The 23,366-nt window shown below is 37.2% G+C and overlaps 1 protein-coding gene across 1 annotated transcript in view; it reads right to left on the minus strand.

Moving 5' to 3' along the window:
- TOPAZ1 (testis and ovary specific TOPAZ 1) overlaps nt 1–23,001 on the minus strand; it is a 38,419-nt gene extending 15,418 nt beyond the window's left edge. Inside the window, exons 1-9 of the mRNA XM_071429440.1 lie at nt 21,840–23,001; nt 17,771–20,453; nt 15,838–15,899; nt 13,350–13,480; nt 11,326–11,387; nt 8,076–8,182; nt 5,804–5,889; nt 4,956–5,093; nt 583–646 (exon numbers count right to left, since the gene is read on the minus strand). Coding sequence (XP_071285541.1) covers nt 583–646; nt 4,956–5,093; nt 5,804–5,889; nt 8,076–8,182; nt 11,326–11,387; nt 13,350–13,480; nt 15,838–15,899; nt 17,771–20,453; nt 21,840–23,001 — 4,495 coding nt within the window. The remainder of the gene's footprint in view (nt 1–582; nt 647–4,955; nt 5,094–5,803; nt 5,890–8,075; nt 8,183–11,325; nt 11,388–13,349; nt 13,481–15,837; nt 15,900–17,770; nt 20,454–21,839) is intronic.
- Nucleotides 23,002–23,366: the final 365 nt, after the last annotated feature.

Here is a 23,366-nt window from a genome sequence, read left to right on the forward strand (position 1 = left end):
AAGACTGCTCAGGACCAGTATAAAAGAAATCACTGTCCAGAGTAAAAACAAAACAAAAGCCCTTTCTGACTGAACTCAAAAGCTCAGATGGGTCTGAATGAACTGCAGTCCCTAAAATGTGTTACTCATAATCCTTTGCATATATGGTGTAAGGACTAAACTAAAGCTATTGGGGGTGGGTGCAGTAGCAACACTTAATTTCAAGAGCTTCCATTCTCAACTTTTTGGGTTTCTAATGTTTAGCCAGGGTGTTCAAAAGCACCTTAATAAAATTTAGGTTCTGTTAAACCTCCTACCTGCCCTATTTACATATTTCTACTCCCAAGTCTAGTTACAGTCAGGTATGTTCTTTTTATGTGGAAGTAAGATTTCTAAGAACCTCCTGAGCTAAAGTGCCTATCAAAATTTCTAGCCTTACTGGGAAACGGAACCATTAAAATACAGGGATTGAATGTATTCTTTAATTTGAAGAACTTTTTATTCACTGCTGAAGTGGCAGCCATTTCTCTTTTGACAGCCTATTTAATTTACTTTAAATAAGCAAAGTAACAAAGATCATCAACAGCTACTACTATATCATACCTGCACGTTTTAGGAGGCCTGATTCTTTGATACTAACGTATGTCCTAAGAATTGCCATGCAAATCTGTAAAAAAAGAAAAAAATTACAATAAAATGTAACTTCAGTTTATGCTGAACAAAAGAACTACTCACAAGCATGAGTTCTATTATCTAATGAGCTTTACATTGCTTCCATGTAAGCCATACATACTGATAAATGATTTAAGAAGGTAATGGGGTCTGTAGGCAAAGGCTCTGTCAAAAGGCCAGCAAATCAAACTGAAAAATAATGCAGATGCAATGTTCGGGAAAGAGGCTGCTGGGACCACAAATGTTTGCATGTATATGTATATACTCATAGCAAACAAAAAAAAAAAGAAGAAAAAATTTGAAAATGCAGTTACTTCAGAGCTAGCATAAATGTGGCAGACTCTAAACAAAGAAAGGGAAGCAAAAATGTGAAAGTGAAACATGATAAGTAAAAATTCCATGAATGTACCAACTAAGAAATCAAAAAATCATCCAGAAATGAAGCTGGTAACACCAATTGTCACAAAGAATCATTCATAAGGACACAGAACAAAAAGCTCAGAACTAACTTGATTTAATGAGCCATTTCACCACAGATTGAAGTGACTAAAAACAAGAAAATCCACATCTAGATATTTTAATGTTATTTAGTATTGGAACATTCTTGTCTTAACATCTTAAGCTGTCAGCTTTGTGATACCTACACATTTTAGATATTTACATACTTACACTGCTCCATCTCTGCAGATGAAGAAATAAAGACTACTGATCTTATATCTTAGAATTCCAAGTTCAGGAAAACCCCCACCTCCTTTTAGAAATTCTCTGTCACTTCTAGAACATTTACAGTCTTTCTGCACAACAATGTAAATTGGTCATATTTAATACTATTTTGTGAAATAGTTAAACATCAAGAGACAGAAAATGTCTCTTAGTAGTCATATATATATTAGTATATATATATTAGTAGTCATAATACATAACTGAATCAGGTTTACTTTTACATGCAACTTCAAAATGACACAGGATTTACTCATGAAGTTCATTATGCAGCAAATTAATTATCATCAAAGCAAAAGATACTGGTTTATGGCCAAGACATCTTATTTTAAAGCCATTAACCTGTTTAGAGCATCAAGCCAAAGAATACAAAAATGATACATCTAAGTATAAATAAAGCTTATTGTTTTTATTTGGAAGCAGTATTGCAATGTTGAGCTATATTCCAAGATATACCTTTTAGAAAATCATGTCAAATTTTTGATCATTAATTTATGTGAAGTGTCACTTGGGAACAGGTTAACTCACTTAATCCAAATCTATACTCCCAGGTGGCTGAGGCCATTTCCAGAATAAACTTTAGCTTAGAGTAAGGAAATTAGTTTGCTTTCTTATGGAATCCATTTTTTTCCTTCTTTGGACTGACTCCCAAAAAAGGCCAAGATTGCATCTGGAGCTCTGACTGTTCCAAGTATTAGTGAAATTGCTTGCACAACCACTTGTAGTAGTATTCAATCATGGGACATGCTGTATTACATTAATAAAAGAAACTAAATGTGTTATTCATTTACACCTTCTAGAAGGCTTCAGTTGATTTAGTTGTTCCGATTTTGAAAGGTGTAACTGCACCCACAGACTATGTAAAAATGTCAGAATCTTTAAATTTTGAGTTAGCTGTAATAGATTTTGAATGTAGGTACATGAAAGAGATTATTCCTCTTTTCAAAAGGCAGTATATATCACACTATTCTGTCATCTGCCAGTTGATTCCATGACTCATTTAACATGACAATTTAATAAAACCATAATAAAGGCCTCTGTGTTTTATAACACCAACCAACCAACTCTCCACTAAGAGCATGGTCCTACTACAATAACACAGAGGTGCTTATTCAGAAGAACAAGCAAAAGAATTCACTAAATACTCCAGCATCTCCCAGACAGTGCCCACTCTATTGTTTAAGAAAGGAAGAAACCCCCATACTGCAGCCTTTATCTCAGTGAGATCAAAACCAGGATCCTTCTTACAGGAATGCTGTGGAAGCTTTGAGATGCACAATTCCTATTCAATGTGGCTGAAACTGACCAAAAGGTTCAAAGGTCATTTAGTGGTGGTTAGAGACAGTAATAAAAGACAGTGTAGAATCACATTTCTTTAGGAAGACACATTAAAAAAACAAAACCAAAATCCACCACAACAGAAGCATATATCCAAGGCCCTGAAGTTTTAAGACAACACTAATGAAGAAAGAAATATTCCTATTTTATATCCTTTTTGTTTCCAGTTAGGAGGTTCACAGGATGAAGGAAAAGGAGAATATGAAGTCACAGAAAATAAAAACTTCTCCAATGGATAGGAGTAAAAAAAATGAGTGAGGTTCACAAAGAGAAATACAGGCTTGCATAACAACATGTTTTGAAACCACTTATTTAACCATGAAATGATTGCCCGTGCCACACTCTGAAATGTCATTTGAGCAAAACAATTTACTGTATTAAGCTCAGTGTGTCTTGCCCTTTCACTGAGGACCATGGAGTAGGATCCAGCATCATCTCCTTTATCCTCTTCTCCATCGCTGATACATATTGTTAAGACCCACCCTTCCCTTAAATACTCTGGCAAGTATTTGAAACAGTCTTCTGTTTATCTAATACAAAACAGATTTCACTGTTTGAAAATGAAAGGCATCTTAAAAAAAAAACCAAAAAAATTGATAACGTGTACAACTTGCTGAGCTCAAGAATATGCTGATTTTCAAAACATACGATGTTTTTACGAATTCAAGCATGGCTGTGTTGTGTGATCAACTACAACTGTAAAGTGTTAAATATTAGGAAGTTATGCCTTAAAGCATCAACCAGTTACTTAACGAAAAAGAAAAAATATCATTATGGGGAAAAGTATTTCTCTTCAAACACTCAGTGACTATTATCACTGAGAACACTGAGCTCTAAGCAAGTGGACTATCAGTCTGCATAACAGTTCTCCTGAAGAGATGTATTCCTCCTGGAATAAATGATCCTGCATAAAATCAGACGCCTTTATAGCTTCTTTACCTGTTTTTCTTTTATGCACTTTGGTGCCACCATGAGGTGCTTGGCCTACTATCATTTTTAAATGGACAGGTCTAAAAACATAAATACATACACAAACAAACAAAACTCAGGCATACTTTTAGACTACCAAGAAAGTTTGTCTAGGTTTGGTGGGTAGAAGTGGTAAAGTCTGCTGGAGTGCTGTACCACAAGTCAAATCAAATGGAATGGATTTTTAATAGTCTTAGGCAAACAATTCTTTAATGGGCCTGTAATATAATGAAGCAATAAAAACCACAATAATTCAGATAAACTAGCTGAAAATTACAAATATTCACAACAGCCTGCCAAAGATGTATCACACTTGAGAAAAAAGGAAAAATGTTCCATACAAAATATATATAAAAGAGAAAACATTAAGAAAAATAAAACCAAATTACACTGATGTATTTTAAAAATTTGGACACAGTATATTTAAGATATCAGGAAGATGGACAAGCTGCTTTAGGTGTTAATTTTTTTTAGCAACCATGTCTAAGAGGTTAACTGCGAGTTATTTTTTTACATTTTGATTCTGGAATTTTTTACTTACTGACATCAATGATAAAATTGCACTCATACCAGTAAGATGGTAGGTAAGAAATAAATCTTGTAAGACTTGATGAGGACAAGTTAGGCATTTTTTATTGGTTACCTGCTTTGATGTTTTTATTTGCTTCCAGTTAAGTTACAAAACTTTCATATAGCAAATTTCAAAATCTTATTACTTGTCAGTACAACTAGCTTGCCTTGCACATTTCTTGGAAGTATTAAACTCAAAATGCCTCTGTTAAATGATTTGAAAACACACTTACTTTGCCCATCATTGGAAAACTATTCTTGCTTGCAAATATTATGAGAATTGTTGCTCTATTTAAGGAGATTACAGCATTTTAAAACAAACACGCCTATTGTTGCACAAAATATTCAGAAGGTAATATACCATAGATGGCTTTTGGCTTTAACAGTACATACAAAGTCTTTGCAAAGGTTTGCTTCAAGTCTCTGATGCTCAGGGTAGAAATGTCTCAGAATCTGCCCATTCTACTACTCTGTATTTGTACAGCCTAATTGTTGATGCGTGTTAAAGCATCTACTAGTTCAAAATTACACCATGTTTAAAAAAAACTTTAGAAGATCTTGAGAGGAAGAATTTCTCAACAATTTTTTCATTCATCAATCTCTGATTGATTACTTACTTCCCATATATAAATGAACAAATATGATGCTTTGGTTTTAAAAAGTGTTCACATTTAGAATATTTTCCTTACTTCAGTAATTTTTTTTACCTTTTCATCCCCTTGTCCTGGAACATGACAGAACCAACATTTTGTTCTTTCACACCCACGTGAAGTCATGAAATAATATCTGCAGTATTTACGGGGCAAGTTAAGTGCATCAAGGATCTGCTGGACTGAATGAGAAGCCTGGAATAAAATAAAATTACAACAAGCAGAAAAAGCCAAATAATATTTCTTGAAAGCAAACATGGTCTTTGTTTTTTAAAATTTAAAAATATCTACAAACTATAAACAAAAGCAGAAAATGTGATCTATAATTCAGCCTCTGAAACAACCCTCACCTCTGTACTGTACTTGCAGCATTTCAAAGGACACAAAGATCAATCCCTTGCCATGTCACGTTACTGTCTAATTCAACAAAAGCCTGTCTTGAAGACCACAAACAGGGATAATGCAAGAACTGCTAAATGAGATGGACAAAGAGTAAAGAGGAAGGAGAAAGGTGACAAGTTCCTGCACAGCTCTGAGTAATCATGTGAGAATTTTGGGACATCAATTTCCTTAACCCTTTTCCAGTGCCCAGCATCATGGATAAAGCAGGCTGGGTTGAACATGTGAAACCTTGTCTGCTTTTCAGTTCTACAAACACCAATAAAGCAAAAGTAATTATTTGATTTTGCTTAAGCTGAAAACAGAAATCAAGAAAAGTTCACTGTGAATAGCAGCCCCTTCATCACTGATTTTGTTCTTGGAAATTAGACTTACTCAGTGATAGCATCTTTAAAGGTGTAAAAACATAAACATATACAGATCCACAGTTTCTGACTTGATACATGGGGAACTGTCTGAATAGCCATAAGAAATTTAGTGCCAAAGGCAAAGATTTAACAACTCACACTTGCATTTTTCTCCATCTTCCATGGCTCAAAATCTCCACAATTCTTCAATGGCAGTGAAGTACTTCTTCCCAAAGATTTGTAACCTAAAAATTAGGATGAGGGCACAAATCACATAATAAAAATGAATCATACTGAAACCACTCTCATTTATCTTATTTTCCTTTATATTTATAGTTCCTTCAAGTCACAGCAATGATTAATGAAAATTTGATTAATGCAGTCTAAAGCCAGTAATTTAAATTACAGTTTTCTTAATTATCCTAAAAGTGAGACTTTACACAAACTTCAAGAGTAAGCACATTTAAATTAAAAACTTCACTACTTTATCCAAGGATCCTGCTCAAACTTACAGAGATAAGAAAAGGAATAAAAATATCCAGAAGTTTTAATTTCAAAACCTACCCACTTTATCAGTAATCTTTGCATTCCAACATCACTAGCCCTAAATTTAAGCTATTTTTTCTGAACTGATAGAAAACCTTTCATATTCTTATGTTTTAAGCAATGTAAGTAGAAAGTTTAAGCCCAGTGTAAGTTACTGGTTTCTTAACCATGAAACTTGGTTTTAGAACTTTAATTATTATTGAATGACAGTTTTCTTTCTTTGAAAACCGAATAATGTTAATGGAAGATAAAAGTTAAAATTTTCAACTCCATATCTAAAGACAAATGAGTTTCTGAATGCCCTGCATTCTAGGATTCTCATCTGGCCCCTTCAAAGAACTGAGTGCCCACAAGACAGACATTCTAGCAAACTACAGTTACTAGAGAGCATCCAGTAATGAATGTTCTAGAGACTGGCACTAGGTACATGGCTCTTAATCTCCATGCCTTCCTAATAGATAGGGCTATCCCAAGATAGGAAGGACTGAGCATAATGTAGAACAATGAGTATCAAATGTTATGTATTGTCACATTGCAAAAACTTGGGAAGTGACAGTGGGCCACTCGGTAAGTTCAGGACTGGATACATTTAGTGACAAGAAAAAGACTGAGAAAAGAGCCAACCACAGCTATAGAAAAATCCCACTGGGAATTTGATCTTTCCTCTGGATTCTTTTTTGATCTTTCTTCCAGATTCTTGCCATCCCCAAGCACGAAGTTTTTGCCCAACTCCTTTCAAGAGTTTGTACTCTCTCTTGCTGACTGTAGGTCAGACTTGTAGGGAAGCAGGCCCTAAAGTGAATAGCCAATCCTGCCTGCACAGTTCTGGGAATAAAAGGCTGTTTTACTCTGTCCCAGCACAGAAACTCTTGCTTTGGCAACTTTCAAATAACTTTAAGAAGGAAGACTTTGAAGAACTCTTCAGAAGGTATACTCTGAAGGCCAAAGACATGAATAGCTTCAAATAACTGGAGTCTGAAGACATATTCAAAATTGCTTTTTATAGCATGTGTTTCTTGCACTACATGAAAATACTGTTAAATGACACGATAAAATTGTTCTACAAGCTCAGACTGACAGTATAATTTGAAACTCAACAAGGACCCCTGTCACTGATCTTAATTCAAGAAATCCATGTTTATAAATATCTATATTAATCAGTAATTCTAAAAACATTGATCTCCAAAGCACCTGTTGCGAAGAAACAGAATGTAGTATCTATCCACAAGTAATTGATTCCTATTTTTCTCTATCTTGTATGCCAAATAAACCATACATGTATGCAAGGCTAAATGTCAGATTTGTAATGTGCAGTGACTCCAGTTCCATTATGATTTCTCTGGTGGCACAGATATCTGTCCCACATGTGAAATATACTGGGTCAACAAGAAGTGCTACTTATTAAATCCATATAATTATTTGATCCAGTCTAGTGAATGCCTCAAAACATTTGAATTGGCATAAACAACAAAGTTCTGACCTTCAGCAAGGTGGGCAAACCACTTTAGCAAATCTTACTAAGAACAATCAACCAACCCAATCTGCAGTCACATTCTCTGACCACAAATAAAGGAAAACAAGTTACTTGCTAATAACGCATGTCAAGCACAATGTGTCAGACTACCAAGAACACATGCGCTCCCCTAACATTATCTGACAGGCATAAATACCAGATAGAATTATTTCTAGAATAGAATTCTGCTAAAAACCCAACCCCAAACCTCTCACTAATCTACCATATGAGATCTTGCAGTTTTACTTTTATATATGCAAAGTAAAATTCCAGTCAATATCTTCAGGAACTGAAGATAGTCTGTAAGATTTTACTGGCAAATAAAGCACAAATAAAAAATTATGACAGGCTCATCAATACAGCATACAATACCATTTGTCCAGGATTTCATCTCTGTAGTTCCACTGAAGAGATTTACTTTTTGGTCATTCAATGGCAATCCTGATAGCAATTCACAGTTCGCTTTGTATTTACAGTCACTGCTGAATATTAAAAACCATAATTTTGTTAAAATTAGTTTGTTTAACCAAATTTAACAGGGGTTTCTTTCATGTAATGCATGCCTTTAAAGAGGGATTAAGTGTATAAAAGATGAGAATTTCTTCAACACTTTATGCAACACTTTATGCAACACTTCAAAACTTGCCATAAATTTAAATAGCCAGCAGTCCCAACAATTTTACTTTCATTACTCTCATTTGCCTGGTCCAATCTGATTATGATTTTAGCTGAGATTATTCTGCCCTAATGCATAACTGTATTTAAATTCAATAAATAAGTAGAAAAGGCACCTGTGAACCACTCCCCACACCATGCTGACAAGAAGATTGAGATTATTTCTGTCATCTCTGAAAAAGTATTTACATTAGTCTGTTATATAATATCTGCCAAAGAATAAATCCCAAGGCTTTTCAAATTACATTTAAAGAGTTGACTGTTTTCTTTCCTAAAAAACTGATTACTGGACAGAAGATTTAGGTGATTTCAAAGAGAGCGCTAATTAAAGACTGTTCTGCTTTTATTCCCAAATATGTACATTCCAGAGAATTAAATGACTAAAATGTGGTGTTTTCAAAAATAAGATAAAAATATTGCTAGCAAAACACTGGTAATCTCTTTTGTATTTGTAAACAAAGCTACAGGAAAAATATCATCCCCTTTCATGAGATCTTGCTCCCCTTCCCCCTTTCCATTAAGAATCCTGGTTTAGTACAATCCTGGTTTTAACCTGCTTGCTCCTCTGCAGACAGAGTTGCTACCTCCTAGAAGGGATTCAAAATTTTTAACACTTCTCATAGCCAAGATAATTCAAATAGTTCCTAAACTTTAGGATGTTTTCAATACAATTTGAAATAAAAATGCTACTGTAGAGAGGAAGAAATTCCAGGTAACAAACATAATTTTTTCAACATCATTCTTTATTCTCATCAATGCATTTGGGTTGTTTTCCTGAGGGAACAAAAAATCTGCAGTTTTAGTTACTCAGAAATTTCAAATTACCACATGAAATCTTCTAATGCTACCTCATGATGCCAGCCTCAGTTCTGACACAATAGGATTTTTGTAGCAGTTTCCCTTCAGATTTCTTTAATCTAAACATGAAATTACACACTATTTTGCCAGGAACTGTAAACTATATACATCTACAAGCATTTTTTTCAGTAACAGCATCACTAGAAGAGGAGTTTGCTAAATAAGAACAGCAACTATGTTTTCTTCTAGATAAAACTCTGCAACCATAACATTTTTCAGTTAAACTAGTGAAAATAGTTGACTCCAAAGGAAGGCCTCTTTAACTACACAGAGTACTGCATTGCACAAACATATTTTGTTCAGCACAATCTACTTATTCTGTAATATAAAGAACTATTTATGCTACTAAGGCAAATTTAAATGGGTACTTTATAGCAGAAGGAGGAGCTTGGAGCTCTCTAGTGGATTAACAAAAAGAAGCAGTATTCTGACAGACTACTGGCAGACTCAAGTCTGTTGCAGAAATGTGAGCGTGGTTGGAAAAAAAAAAAGTACTCTCTTCTATGTCAGCTAAGGTTTCTTGGTTATTTTGAAAATTACTATGTCCTAATTCCAGCCAGGAAAGGGTTAATTTTTGCAGTAGCTAATTGGTGATTACTGCTCCTAGACCACAACACTCTGTTATTTCTCTTCTAATTACTTAAGAATTTAATCTTAAGTGTACCTTTCCTACAAAAACTAATTCTCTGTCATTTCTGGATTGCTGATGAATGAGAATTTCTCAGTCTGACAGTAATTCAGGCTCGGAAAATCATCCACGGTATGAAGTTCAACAAGGGAAAGTGACGGATTCTGCATCTAGAATGGGGCAACCCTGGAAGTACAGACAGACTGGGGAATGAGAAGCTGGAGAGCAGCACTGTGGAAAGGGACTTGGAGGTCCTGGTTGATGGCAAGTTGAGTCAACAGTGCCCTGATAGCCAGGAGAGCCAACTGGGGCCCTGTGACCTTGGGGGCATCAGGGACAGCATCTCCAGCTGACCAAGGGATGTCCCACTGTGCTCTACACTGGTGTGGCCTCACCTTGAATATTTTATGCAGTTTTGGGTGCCACAATGTAAGAAAGGCATTAAACTATTAGAGAGTGTCCAGAGGAGGGCAATGAAAATGGTGAAGGTGCCTTAAGGGGAAGCCTGGTGAGGAACGCCTGAGGTCACTTGGTCTGTTTGGCCTGGAGAAGACAAGACTGAGGAGAGACCTCATTGCAGTCTGCAACTTCCTCGTGAGGGGAAGAGGAGGGGCAGGCACTGATCTCTTCTCTCTGGTGACAGGACCCAAGGGAACGGCCTGAAGATGTGTCAGGGAAGGCTTAGGCTGAATATTAGAAAAAGGTTCTTCACCCAGAGGGTGGTCAGGCACTGAACAGGCTCCTCAAGGAAGCGGTCACAGCACCAGCCTGAGTTCAAGAAGCATTTGGACAATGCTCTCAGGCACATGGTGTGAGTCTTGGGAATAGTGCTGTGGTGGGCCAGGAGTAGGACTTGATGATCCTTACGGATCCTTTCCAACTCAGCTTACTCAGTGATTCTATAAATCAGATTAAGAAATGTGTACAGTAAACACTGCAAACACAGCTTGAAGCTAGAAGAACAGTAAAGCATGTCCTTAACTGCATGTGACATGTTTTTAAGCACCTTTTTCTACTGCTGTACAAATATTTGTCAGCCTGAATTTGAATGAGATCTTTCAATTCTTTCATAAGCAGAAAAGAAAAAGGAAAGCTTCATGACTTATTTATTACTATGTTTTGGTTTTGTTAAGTTCTGGTAAGTGCTATTGTGGCAAGAAATGCATCTTATGCTACACTCACATTGAGATGCAAAAGTGAGACACTGTCATGAAGTTAATATATTTTGTCACCAGTCAAAAGTCAAAATAAGCCCTACTGTCCTGTCAGGCTATGACTACACTTGTTCTGTACTTTGTGGAGTGAAATTATATTATTTCATGCATTTATGTTCTTCATTACATAGTTACAGTAACATGGAAAACAATTAAATACTGGTGGTTTTCAGGTAACAACACCACGTTTTATTTGTATAGTAACTGGAGAATAGCACAGGTTACATGAAGGACACACTATATGTACCTTTTCCCAGCTTCACTCTTATTTTCTTCTTCAACATCAGGCACTCCATCTGCAAGCTTGAACTGTGAAGATATTCAAGTATTTTCAGGTACAACAAAGCACTACTAAGGCTGTTATGCTTTACAGACTTAAAACTGTTAGAGATCATTGAAAGGTGTGATAAGACAGTCTTAACTGCAGAAATTGTTATTTGGTGTGTAGGATTATTCTTACAACATCTTTGTTAATGAACATACTGCCTTTATACACTGTGTTCTTTAAAATAGTGATTGTTAACTGGAAAAAAAGACAGTGTGACTGTCTTCACTTCTCTTTGCTCCCATGATAATCTCAGCAATTTTTACGCCCACTGCCCGACTTTAACTGCGCCTGACAGATGTGTGAAACACCACAAAAGTTATTCCAACAAGTTTAATGAAATTTAAAACTGCACTGAGGAGGAATTTAAGCCTTTTGCTCAGCTCTACACAATCATGGACAGTTAAAAAATCCCCAACGATATGGAGACAAAAGACAGCACAACACATATTTGGAGGAGAGAATCTGAAAAGACAAATTCAGAATGAAGTCAGAGAATCCTGGCTTCACAAAGTAACTTAGGACTTCATATTCTATTACAAATTGATTATAGCCAAAGAACTAGAGATGACTATGTTCTCCTTGGATTTCCAAACTTTTTTTTACCACTTCTGAACAGTTTTAGCATTTTCTCCATGCGTAGTTTTTGCCCTTCTCACAGGATTATTAACTGGAAAAACCATCAAAAAAGCATAATCTAAAAATCTCCCCGGATGGTAGAGTACCTGCAATAAGGGTTCTGCTATCGCATTCCCCCTGCAGGTGTGCACTGCTATTTTCTATCCACATACAGAACAGGTTTAGGTAGGGCTTAGTATGCATTTTCTGGTTTGAGTTTGGGTTGGGTGAGATTATTTGCACGTATTTTTTACTGTCCAACACAGCACAGAAAAGCAAGCACTAGGACGCTGATTTTATAAAGCCACAAAGCTATGAAACAAGCCAAACGGGACTAACCTGGTAATACTGCAACAAGTATCCCACCTTCAGCAAACTTACAATTTGACAGACCCTTTTTGTCTATCCAAAAGATCAGCAAACAAAATGGCACTGTTAACTTTGTGAATTGCATGTTAGCTGCCCCAATTCCATTTGCTGAAGGAAATGTTTCTCTTCTTTTAAATACTTTTTTGCTTAAAGGGAAACCGATTCTCTGCTGTTTGATTAATTTCCCAATTACTTACCAATTTTAACCCCGTGAATTGTACAGTTTAACTTATCCAGTTAAAATCACTAGCCACTCCTGGAGTAGTGGAAAACAGCAAGCAACAACGTATGAGTGGTAGAGAGATGTCTCTCTCTGTAAATTCCAATTAATTATCAAAGAAGCAAATAGTATAAAATTCCAGTAAATCTTAAAAGACCTAGACTTATTATCTAGAGGAGGAAAGACAGAGAAAGGTCAGATAAAGTCAGTCAGCATGAAAATTATTTCCTCTGAACAGCCAGAAATCTGTATGTTAAAGGCCCTTCTGCCCAAGTAATGAAGCCCAGAATGATTTTTTTGATGCATGATGGCTGTGCAGCTCCCCAGCTTTCCAACACTGCCCCATCCTTCTGATACTGACAGGCATTTAACAGCAACATTTAAAATTAGGTATGTTATGTAAAAATGTCATACATGCAAAGCAGTACTCATAGGAGTACACTGGAACAGTAATTTTCATACCATTGGGAATACAATGTTATTGCAACAACTGATGTAACAATAAATATCCTGTTTCACTTCCAATTTGAAGCTTAATTGACAATTAAAAAAAAGTCAAGTTCTGTTAAGTGAAGATTACATTGCCAATACACAGTAATCTACTAAATGCTAATATTCTTTTTATTTCAGGAAATTTAAGATTTTGTTGATAAAACAGCATTAGCAATTAAAATTATCCAATTATGCGGATTGTAATTTCTTAAACTATTTAAGTAGAGAAAGCATAATTTCTCAGTACCTTTTCATCCCCGTCCACACTTGTCAAAAGTTCATCTAGTTTGCTCTGTTGCCTCTCTTTAAGAAAGTCCTCACTAACATCTCCTGAAGGACTGCTTCCTCTGGAGGAGTTGTGGGTCTTCACATCTTCAGCTGAAAATGTACAAATGCATTGCTTTATGTGTTTCCCATGCTACAAGACAACAAAGCTTTTATTTCCTAAATATTACAAAGGTTTAGAACTAATGATATTTAAGAACTCCTAGGACCTCCTAAATGTGAAATTTATGGAAAAATATTTCATGCTTAAGGCAGGAACCATTTCAAATAAATATTAGGCTGAATCTGCAATTAAAATTCTATCCAAGCACTATGTTCTTTAATGGTCCCTGTTGAACAGTACAACACGTTTACTTATAGAATATGGAATTCAATACTTTAGAAATAAATTCAGTTAAGCTTTTTTATTAAAACACAGCCAAAGATATGTGTGGCAATTTGCTAAGCAAAAAGACTTAGCCTTTGTTACAAAAGGGTGTAAGTTAATCACACTGACATGATGCAACCCTGAACTAAATATAGAAAGCTCTGAGAAATTCCAAATTCCTGTAATATAGTAAATTCAGTAAGAATTCAGTGTCAGTAAATTTCAGCACCTTTTGGAGATGCCACAGGAAATGAACAACACACCTGGCTGCAACTTTCTGAAAGGGCTGTTTATGTACAACAGAAGAGTTCTGCATAGAAAAGAAATTCACTACTGGATCACACAAATGACTTCCAACTGCACTGTGCTGTCCAGACACAGGAAGAAAGAATCAGATTAGTATTGGAAAGACTTTTCTCTTGTAGTCCCAGGTCTCTATGATCACCAAGTACAAGACACATCTGGCTGAAGACAACATACACAAGATTTCCACTTGAAAGGTGAAGAGGATTGATGTCATCCAGAATATTTTAACTGTAGTACTTTTTCCCTTTCTTAAATGGTGAAGCATTTGCACTAAGGCAAGGAGCCATGACTTCACTAACGTAACACAGGACACCAAAGCAGTAACACCTATTTCTGAATAAATACATAAATAGTCAGTAATTAGCAACACCGGGAACCCTTCTTTTGTTCTGTGCAGGTTTTTTTTTAAAGTCATGTATTAAATGGTAAGTTACTGTGTGCATTTTCATCTAAGATTATGATGGGATCCTGCTTCTCAGATCTGGGAAGGACTTTTAAGTACCACAAAAAAAACCCAAAGACATTCAGCCTCAAACTTTGCTAGAACATGAAGTAAAACAACAAAGAACATGCAGAAGTTACTGAATAGTACAAAATTTGTTGCCAGGTTTGGCTTCAATCACCTCAGCATTGCAGATTCCATGGCCCAGGCTCCAATCTCTTTACATGACCAGAGGCATAACTGTGCACTTCCTCTTGACTCCTCCTCAGGGAACTTCTGTCTATTTCTTGGTATCTGAGCTCTAAAAACCTCATTATCTTTTATTTTGCCTTCTAATACCTGAAGCCTGAGATCTTCTCTTCCCCTAATAGTCTCTAGTCACTCCTTTCCAGGAGGCACTATCTGCTGAAATCAAGCTTTGTAGTGAATGTAACACATTAATGTGGAAAACCAGCACAAGAGGTACTGTCACAGACACCTTTCAATCCTGAAGCAAAATCAACATGTAATGTCAGAATGTCAGATTAACAATAAGCTGACAAACTGATACCAGAAGGGAAACACCATGAACCTCCAAAACCAGTCTCAGTACTCTCTCTGTATGTTCACCACTGTCAGTAAAGGGCTTCTATCCAAAGTCAAAATCCTGTTCTTCCAACCTATCTAGTAGAAACTTCTACATTAGGTATACCTTGGTATACCACTTGGTCTGGTATGCAAGCTGTAGAAAACAAAACAAATCACATTCATGTGCTGCCTAGCTGGACTGTTCTGCTTTAAATAGGAAGAAAAACCCCACTAAATCAGAAGTAACCTTATTTCAATAGAAAAAGGCATTCTTTAAAAACAGAACAGTGTCTCAGTGGAATGGGCACAGCATCCACAAAAAACCCCCGAAAGGACAATCTGGAAATAAACCTGACTACAAAATTCTGTGTGCTGATGAACACAACAGAACAACCACCTCTAACTCTGACCTAAACTCCAAAGCACTATTACAGGACTCAGAGTCTTACTATGATTTCAACAACTAACAGAATTCTTTGCCTAAAACTGTCAGAGAAATGTCAAAAAACCCCAGAACCAAAACCAAATCAAAAAACCTCACTCCAACCCACTAGTCCTACCAAGAGACAAGTAATACAGAGAAGTACATGCTCCCTCTATGACTCAGGCTTGTGTCATTTTGAAAGATGTTGACTCAATATGCATTAGGAAACAAACTGCTGTAACAATAAAAAGATAATACAAAACCAGACAAGTAGACAAGTTCTTTTTTTTTGTTTGTTTTTTTCTTCTTTGGATTATATACCAAAAATTTCCAGAGACCCTTACCTTTTAACACCAAATTACAGGAATTTTCAGTATCACTTGACTTTCCAGATTCTTGCATGCATCTGTTTTGAACAAAAAGTGTACTTCAGATTTCCATCTTGCACAAAAGCAAAAATAATTTATAAGTTACATAAAATCAAAAGTTCTCAATAATACTTTTAGCCATGGACAGAACACTTACAACCAATACACTGTTTTAAGACTCTTTTTAACTTTCTCTTTTGGCTTTCTTATGTTCATCCCTTCAGATGAACACCTAAACATGTTAAGTAAAACCAAGACATTTCAAAACCCAAAATTTTCAGTAGAAGTTCATGATCTCATTTAATCTTTGCCTAAAATACTGGGAGGGGAAATTTTCTCAGTATAGCAAATCAAGAAAATACTGTGCTAATGAGTCAATTCATCAGTTTCTAAAAAATGTGATTTACAGTAATTTTATATTCAAAATAATTTGCTTAACAATGAATCTCAAAGAGAGTAACAAAAAACAACTGTTCATAGGAAGATACTTCACCTATTTCAAAGATAAGTAAGGAAAAAATTAATACTTCTCCTTAGAAAAGCTCAGGAGGGACAAATAGATATCTTAAATGTTACACATAGAATATATAAAACATGCTCATGATCATCACACATTTTAGAAGCTTGTACCTGGTGAATGACATCAAGTGTAATGACAGCAAGCTGTCCAGTCAAGGCAACAGAAAGTGGCAAACAAAAGCATATGTGAAAAATTAATACTATGCTACAGCCTAGCTTCTTCTCAAGAAGTTGGATGCTCCTACTACAGACTTGCCCTGTTCTCTAGAGGCTTGTTTTGGCAGAAATTTTATTCTGTTAACATCTCTAAGTTTTATATTCTCATGTTCAAAAAAGTGTTCAGCACCTCAAACAAGATTCCCTTCCTCTTTTGCACATGGGTTTAATGAAAAGGATAAAGAGAGCAGTGAGTAAAAAAAAAAATAATGCAGCTATAAGGTGGTACAATCCTGAAAGTAATTGAAGTGTTACTTAAAATACAGGTAGCATAAAGCCACCTAGAAAGACCACACAAAAAAAATTAAAACACCCATCCCAATAAAAACCAATCTTTGGAGGAAAATCTTGCATTATTTCTATCTAAATCTTTTTTTTTTTCTTTGAAAAAATGAAAAATTCAATCTTAAAACTTTTTCACTGAACACAAGTATCAAAGCTTAAGAGAGAAAACAGGCTAAACAATAGATAAGTTCATTCCACGAAGAACTACTATCTCATTTACAAAAGTTAGGTTCTACTTTAAGTTTCTTCTCCTCCTCCTATGACTTTTATTATTATCTGAAACCCAGTAAAACATTAACACCTGATGATTTACACCAGGAACTTGCTGAATGAAGATGCAGGATGATACACCTATGCAACACTTTAGCCAAATCACATACCTGAAAAATATTCACATGTCTGGGGATAGGAGAAAAAGAGGGAAGAAGAATGGCAGAACAGAACACTACTGTAGAGACAACCATTTACTCTTACAGACTCAAGAAAAGAATAAGCTACACCTAAAAAGTAAAAACATTGCTAGTATTATACCACTTTCCAACTAAGAAAAATGCCTTCAAAGGGCTATCTGCTTTTTCAAATCTAGAATATTATTTTTATTCATCTTTGTTTCTATTTTCATATTTCACTTCATTTAAACAAGCCCTTTAGGACTACCTTGTCCTACAGTTCAGTTTATCCCAGCTCTTATGAAGAAAAAATTAATTTATCTGCATGCAGAATACTGTCACAGCTCAATCAAAACTAGCACTCAAAATCAAATAAAGAAATAATTTAAACAAAAATTAGTGGAATTCTCTAAGGAAGCCTGACCATTACAACCAAAGCATATGCATATGAGATAAAAGTACTTGGGAATATTGTGATAAAAAAAGAATGATATGCATACCTAAAACTACTTTCTACTGAATATTTCTTTTCTGACGCAACAGGAGACTCAGGCTTAATATACACCTTTGTGTCTTTAATGCAGTCTGCAGAGGATGCTTTCACTGGACAATTTTCACAGCGCGCAGGTGCAAGCTCCTCTTCATTACTGGTTCCAAAAAGGTCAGGGTCATCCTGAATCACATCAATGACAAGAACATCTTGGTTGTAAGCTTCAAGGACATCTGGTAAATTTTGACTGTTGACTTTTTGTGAAAAATTCCCTCTTGATTTTCTATCACCATTTATTTCTAATCCAACAAGGTGGTCGACTGCATTCCAAGAATGATCAGGAAAACTGGATTTCAGCACACACTCAGAACCATAGAAATCAGGCACAGATGGCTCTGGCTGTCCATCAAGAAGAGGATGTGGATATGTAGAGAAACTTTCAGGGAGGGCAGACACTTCATCAGAGAGTTTTACAGAACCATTGTACTGGAAGTCCTTACTATCAACCTCATCTGCTTTTTTCTGTATGGAAGCTGAAGATGCAGCATCACTCATGACAGGAAGAGGACCCTGCTCAGATTTTACCAAGAAAGTCTCCTCACCTGTCTTCTGCCTTCCTGGACTAGTGCTTTCAAGAAGCTCTAGTGGACTACAAGTTTTGCTTTCAAATGAATGGACAGATTCCCGTTTCTTGGATTTAGGTTTGTTTCTGCATAAAGGAATTTTGAATTTTGTCAGGTTTCCAGAGGTTAATGGTTTAATTAGGTTTAAATCAGAAAATGTCTGGTTCACTACTGATCCTTCAGGGCTGAAGTTTATACTGTTTGTGTTACTTGCAGAAGTACCACTCTGGACTGTCAGAGACAGGTTTCTGTTTGTCACATCTCCTTCATTTTCATCCTTTTGTTTTGTTGTACCATTCTGGACTGTCACAGACAGGTTTCTGTTTGTCACATCTTCATTTTTTCCCTTTCGTTTTGTTGTACCATTCTGGACTGTCACAGACAGGTTTCTGTTTGTCACCTCTCCTTCATTTTTATCCTTTTGTTTTGTTGTGCCATTTTGGATTGTCACAGACAGGTCTCTATTTGTCACAATTCCTTCATCTTTATCTTCTTGTTTTATTGTACCATTCTGGACTGTCACAGACACATTTCTTTCTGTTATATCTCCTTCATCTTCATCTTTTTGTTTTGCTGCAAAATTCAAGGTTGCTTTAACTTCTTGCACATCATCACGGTTAAAAGCCACAGCACTTTTATCTGTATTAACTGGTGATTCTCCATTTTCATTGTTCACTGTCAAAGTCTCATAAATATCCACAGAAGAGGATTCCATTGTTTCATGTGAAGCCTGACAGTCAATATTTGGATCAATCGTTTTATGTGTAATTTCCTTTGTAATTTCTGCTAGTGATGTATGCAAATCCAGCTGTCTCACACTCTCAGTCTCTGCACTACGTTCCACAGCTTTAACATTGCTTTTATCAGAGGAATCCTCAAAAGAAGCCCTTAAAAGTCTTTTTCCTTCTGAGATGAACCTATGACTTTTAAGAAACCATTCAGAAGTCCTGGCACAAGATTCAACAGGCCAAACTTTTTTACCAGTCATGGGTACTGTTCTTTGACAGGTGAACTGCTGCAATTTCTTAGTAACTTTGTTCAAATTTCTTCCTGTCTTTCTTTTGTGACCATCAGAAACATCATGGATCTGAGCTAACCCTCTAAGGCTATCTGAGGCAGCTGCATAACGTGCCACACTGCTTGAATTTTCTCCTTTTACTATTGCAGAGAGCTCAGATGTCTTCTTAAAGCCAGTTTCAAATGCAAGTAATTTGGTACTATTCTTTCTCCAGGCTGATACAGTTTTTACTTCCTGAGTATTTTTTTCTGTATCAAAATCTGATGTATGATCACATGAAGGTGAAAAAGTATGATTCAGTCCTGAAACTGAAAATGAGCTTGACATGGTTTGTAACTCACACTTCTTACATTTACTAGCCATGTCTTCAGATTTCTCAGTGATTTTCATCTTTTTTCTAGGCTTTCTACCAATATTCCACTTTTTTCCCCTTAAACACTTGCTGCTTTCACTCAGGCAGCATGAAACAGAGCCTTCTTCATTTTCATTCTTTTCTTTATTAGATGAAAAACCACCTTTTATGAGTGATCTCTCATTCTGCATTCTACTAGTGCTGCAAATTCTATCACTCAGGTCTCCAGTACCATGGGCTACATGGAAGAATCCATTTAATTTATAACTGTTGGTAGCTCCACTGGCTGAAGGCTTCACTAACGTGTTGATGTAACAACAGTCCTGTAATACCACAAATGGATTCTTTTCAGCTGCACAGAGCAAGCCACTGCAATGGTTTAGGGCATTAGTGCCACGTTCAGCACCACATTTCGTAGATACATTCATCACTCCTTCAGCTGCAGTCACACTTAAACTTTGCAAGTGCTTGCTTTTACCAGATCTGTGTTGCCTTTTTCTACACTGCACACCAGGCTCTTCTGTTACAGCATGGCATAGGAAACTCTTGCTTTCAGTGTCACCTGAAGTAGAAACTGTAGAAGATTTAGAATAGTGAGATTCCTTTTCCATAGTATCTTCTACCCTGTTTTGCTTTGTCTTAACCTTCTTTACAGCCTGTGAATTACCAGAGTCTTGCTCAATTGCTTTCAAGTGCTCCTCTGATGATTAAAAAACCAAAGAAGTGTCATTAAAGAAAACTCTAAGAGAAAAAGACTATTTAAAAGAGAATCAAAACCCCCAAACATAAAAGGCTGCTAAAGAACATGACACTATATAAGGCTAAAATATTCCAGTGAAGTTTTATGACTTTTTTTTAAATGAACGCTATTAGGACACTTAAGAGTAAAAAAGATGTATTACCTTCAGGAACAAATGCAAAGAGGAGCAGAACTGTACAGTGTCATAAGGACACTGGAAGTTGTGTATTTGTTGTGTACTCCACATAAGTGGAAAATAAGAAAATGCAGATGCTGTTTGCATGCTCAGCCTTAAAATCTTTTGTTTGCACAGCATATTCTCTGTAGTAGGAACACTAATTTGTAAGAACATCTTTCAGATCCACAGTCCAACCAAATGCATTTGATTGATCAAGAAGATCCAGAAAAATGGAAGGACTTGCATTTTTAGAGACTACTACTTTTTATTTAAAAGCAAATACAGATTATGTAAAAAACTGTAGATCTGAAAATTTAGACTAGAGAATGGATTCAAGAGCATACTAGTGCAATGCCGGTTTTTTTTGACCTTTGTTTTCAAGGTAAAACACAATGTTAATATCTGTCTTTCAGAATATATTTTTTAGATAAAATATTAATAATCTACAGTAAGTATATGTCATTTGAATGTATTCACTTCAAAAGTAATGTTTTTAGACAACATCCTGAAAAAAAAAGAGACTTTAAAAACTCCTTTTTCAAAATTGTTCCAGTTTGACTCAACATTCTCTTAAAACACCAAAACACAATCATTGCTTCTACATTTTGGGATTTTTCATAAAATAGCAACTAAATAGTCCTGAGAGCAAACCCCAGCATCCTATAAAGGCAGACACTGTAAGAAGACAGCATCATACATAATCAAAAATAAACAGATAATAGACAGATGAATAAGGACTTGACTGTCTTTTATTCTGGCATTGCTGAAACTACTGCCCCCTTTCTTGCTTGTGGCTGACCACCTCTGAAGAAATGGGGAATGCTTTTGAGAGAAACAAACTCCCAGCACTCCCCACCAACGGCCTGCCTGCTTCTGTCCATATCCCTTCCCCTCTCCCTTCCTCCCCTGTTTCTCTACCCCCTTGAAAGGGTAACTGGTCTCCTCTCCCTGGTGTTAAACAGGCTTCTTTTCTCCTTCAGGAAAAGCCTTTCCTCTTTCTGAAAATCTCTTGTCTTCTAAGACTGGTGGTATTCACAGTACTGTGAAGCACACCCTAGCTTTTCTCAAACTAAGTCAGCAGCCAGTTTTTCAAGGAGTCTTACTTCAGGACCAATTTGGAAGCCCAAATTCTGTACCTGTACTTCTACAATGGAGCTACCAGTGCTTACCACTTTCCCCTGGGCTGTCTGGTCGCTTCTGAGTGCTTGAACTCTGCTGCTCTTCTTTCATGCAATGCTTCGGAGTCTTTCTTCTGGTTGTTGGTTGTTCTTGTCCACTCAGATCCTGCAGCTGCTGTGACAGCAAGGCATTTCTGTTCCTCATACTCAGAGCTCCTTTCCTGGACTCTGGACACTGTGTATGCTGTTTTAGCAAGGCAGAACTACCCCTCTCCTTGGGACCATGTACTTTTGGTTTCCTCACCGATCTCCTGCCCTTCTTGCCCAAGCATCTCCCTTCTTTTTCCTGTGACCCTAGGGTTCTTGATCCAACTAATGGACACCCATTCAACTTCTCTAGTATATCAACCTCTTCCTGGGGTTTTGGTTGAGGGACAACTTCCTGGGCACCCAAATTCTTCCTAAAATCTGGGATTTGCATATTCTGCATCATTGTAGAGTCAGTACATTGCATTTCAGTACTCCACATGACCTTTTTGGGTTGAAGAACTTCTGGTTCTGGAAAACAGGATATTCCATGTCTCTCTGTGCTCTTAATTTCCCTCTTCAAGTTCGGGACTTGTAATTTTACTTCCATACAGGAATGTTTGCCTTCTGTTCCTGAGCTCCCTGAACCCTTGTGGAAACGTGAGAAGTTCAGGTCTTCTGAGCAATGTTCATTCCTTTCAATCCCTGCTGAGAACTTTTTCTGCAAAGCAGTTCCTGAGAAAAACAGCTGTTGGCTTTGACCTGTCCCTCTTTGAGTCTCTTCCCAGCACATTGCTGCAGCCGTGGCTGCTGCTTGCCAATCTTTGCACTCAGCTGTGTCTGAAATTAGTGAAGCTACACCCTTGCTTCTTCGGGGAGACTTCCTGTGCTGGATTCCGTTGGTTTTTCTACCTGGTAATTTCAGTCTGTTCTCACCTTGGTCTTTCTGCATGGCCACAGGAAGAGCAAAACACTTAAAGGAAGTGCAAGAGAGTGTGGCAGGTTGTGGAAAGGAAGGTAAGGGCTGCTCAGGCTTTCTCTTTGGTGCCAGGCGACGACTCCGCTTGACCACCAGCTTTCCCTCTGGCTCACACCCTGCCTGCGGAGAACCGGGGCTGCTGACCTCGGGGTCAACCAGCTTCACCTCGCCGGGTCTCACCACCTTCCCTGACCTCAACTGCGGCATCTCGGTGGCGCAGAGACAGCAACAGAGCCCACAAAACCCACTCACCAGGGCACCTTTCGCTGCAGCCGCGCTAGCTCGGCACCCACGATGGCTGCAGGCCCGACCTGGGAGCGGGGGGACAGCCTCTCCCAGGCTGCCGCCTCCGGGGACTAACTACCGGGGGAGCCCAGGCCGCCCAGAGAAAAACCACGGCCACCGACAAGTCCTTCCTGACACCCTCACTGCCCCGGCCCCCAAACACACACCCGGAGCAACCTCTCACAGACCATGGCGCTGAAGGAAGCGGCCTCGCACCTCTCCAAACTCAAAAAGGCCGCCGCCTGCAGCCTCCCGCGCCGCTTTCCCACCCTCTCCCCTTCACTATC

Source organism: Agelaius tricolor, unplaced genomic scaffold, assembly GCF_023055355.1.
Source record: "Agelaius tricolor isolate 1412-34295 unplaced genomic scaffold, bAgeTri1.0.p SCAF_6, whole genome shotgun sequence".
NCBI lineage: Eukaryota > Metazoa > Chordata > Aves > Passeriformes > Icteridae > Agelaius > Agelaius tricolor.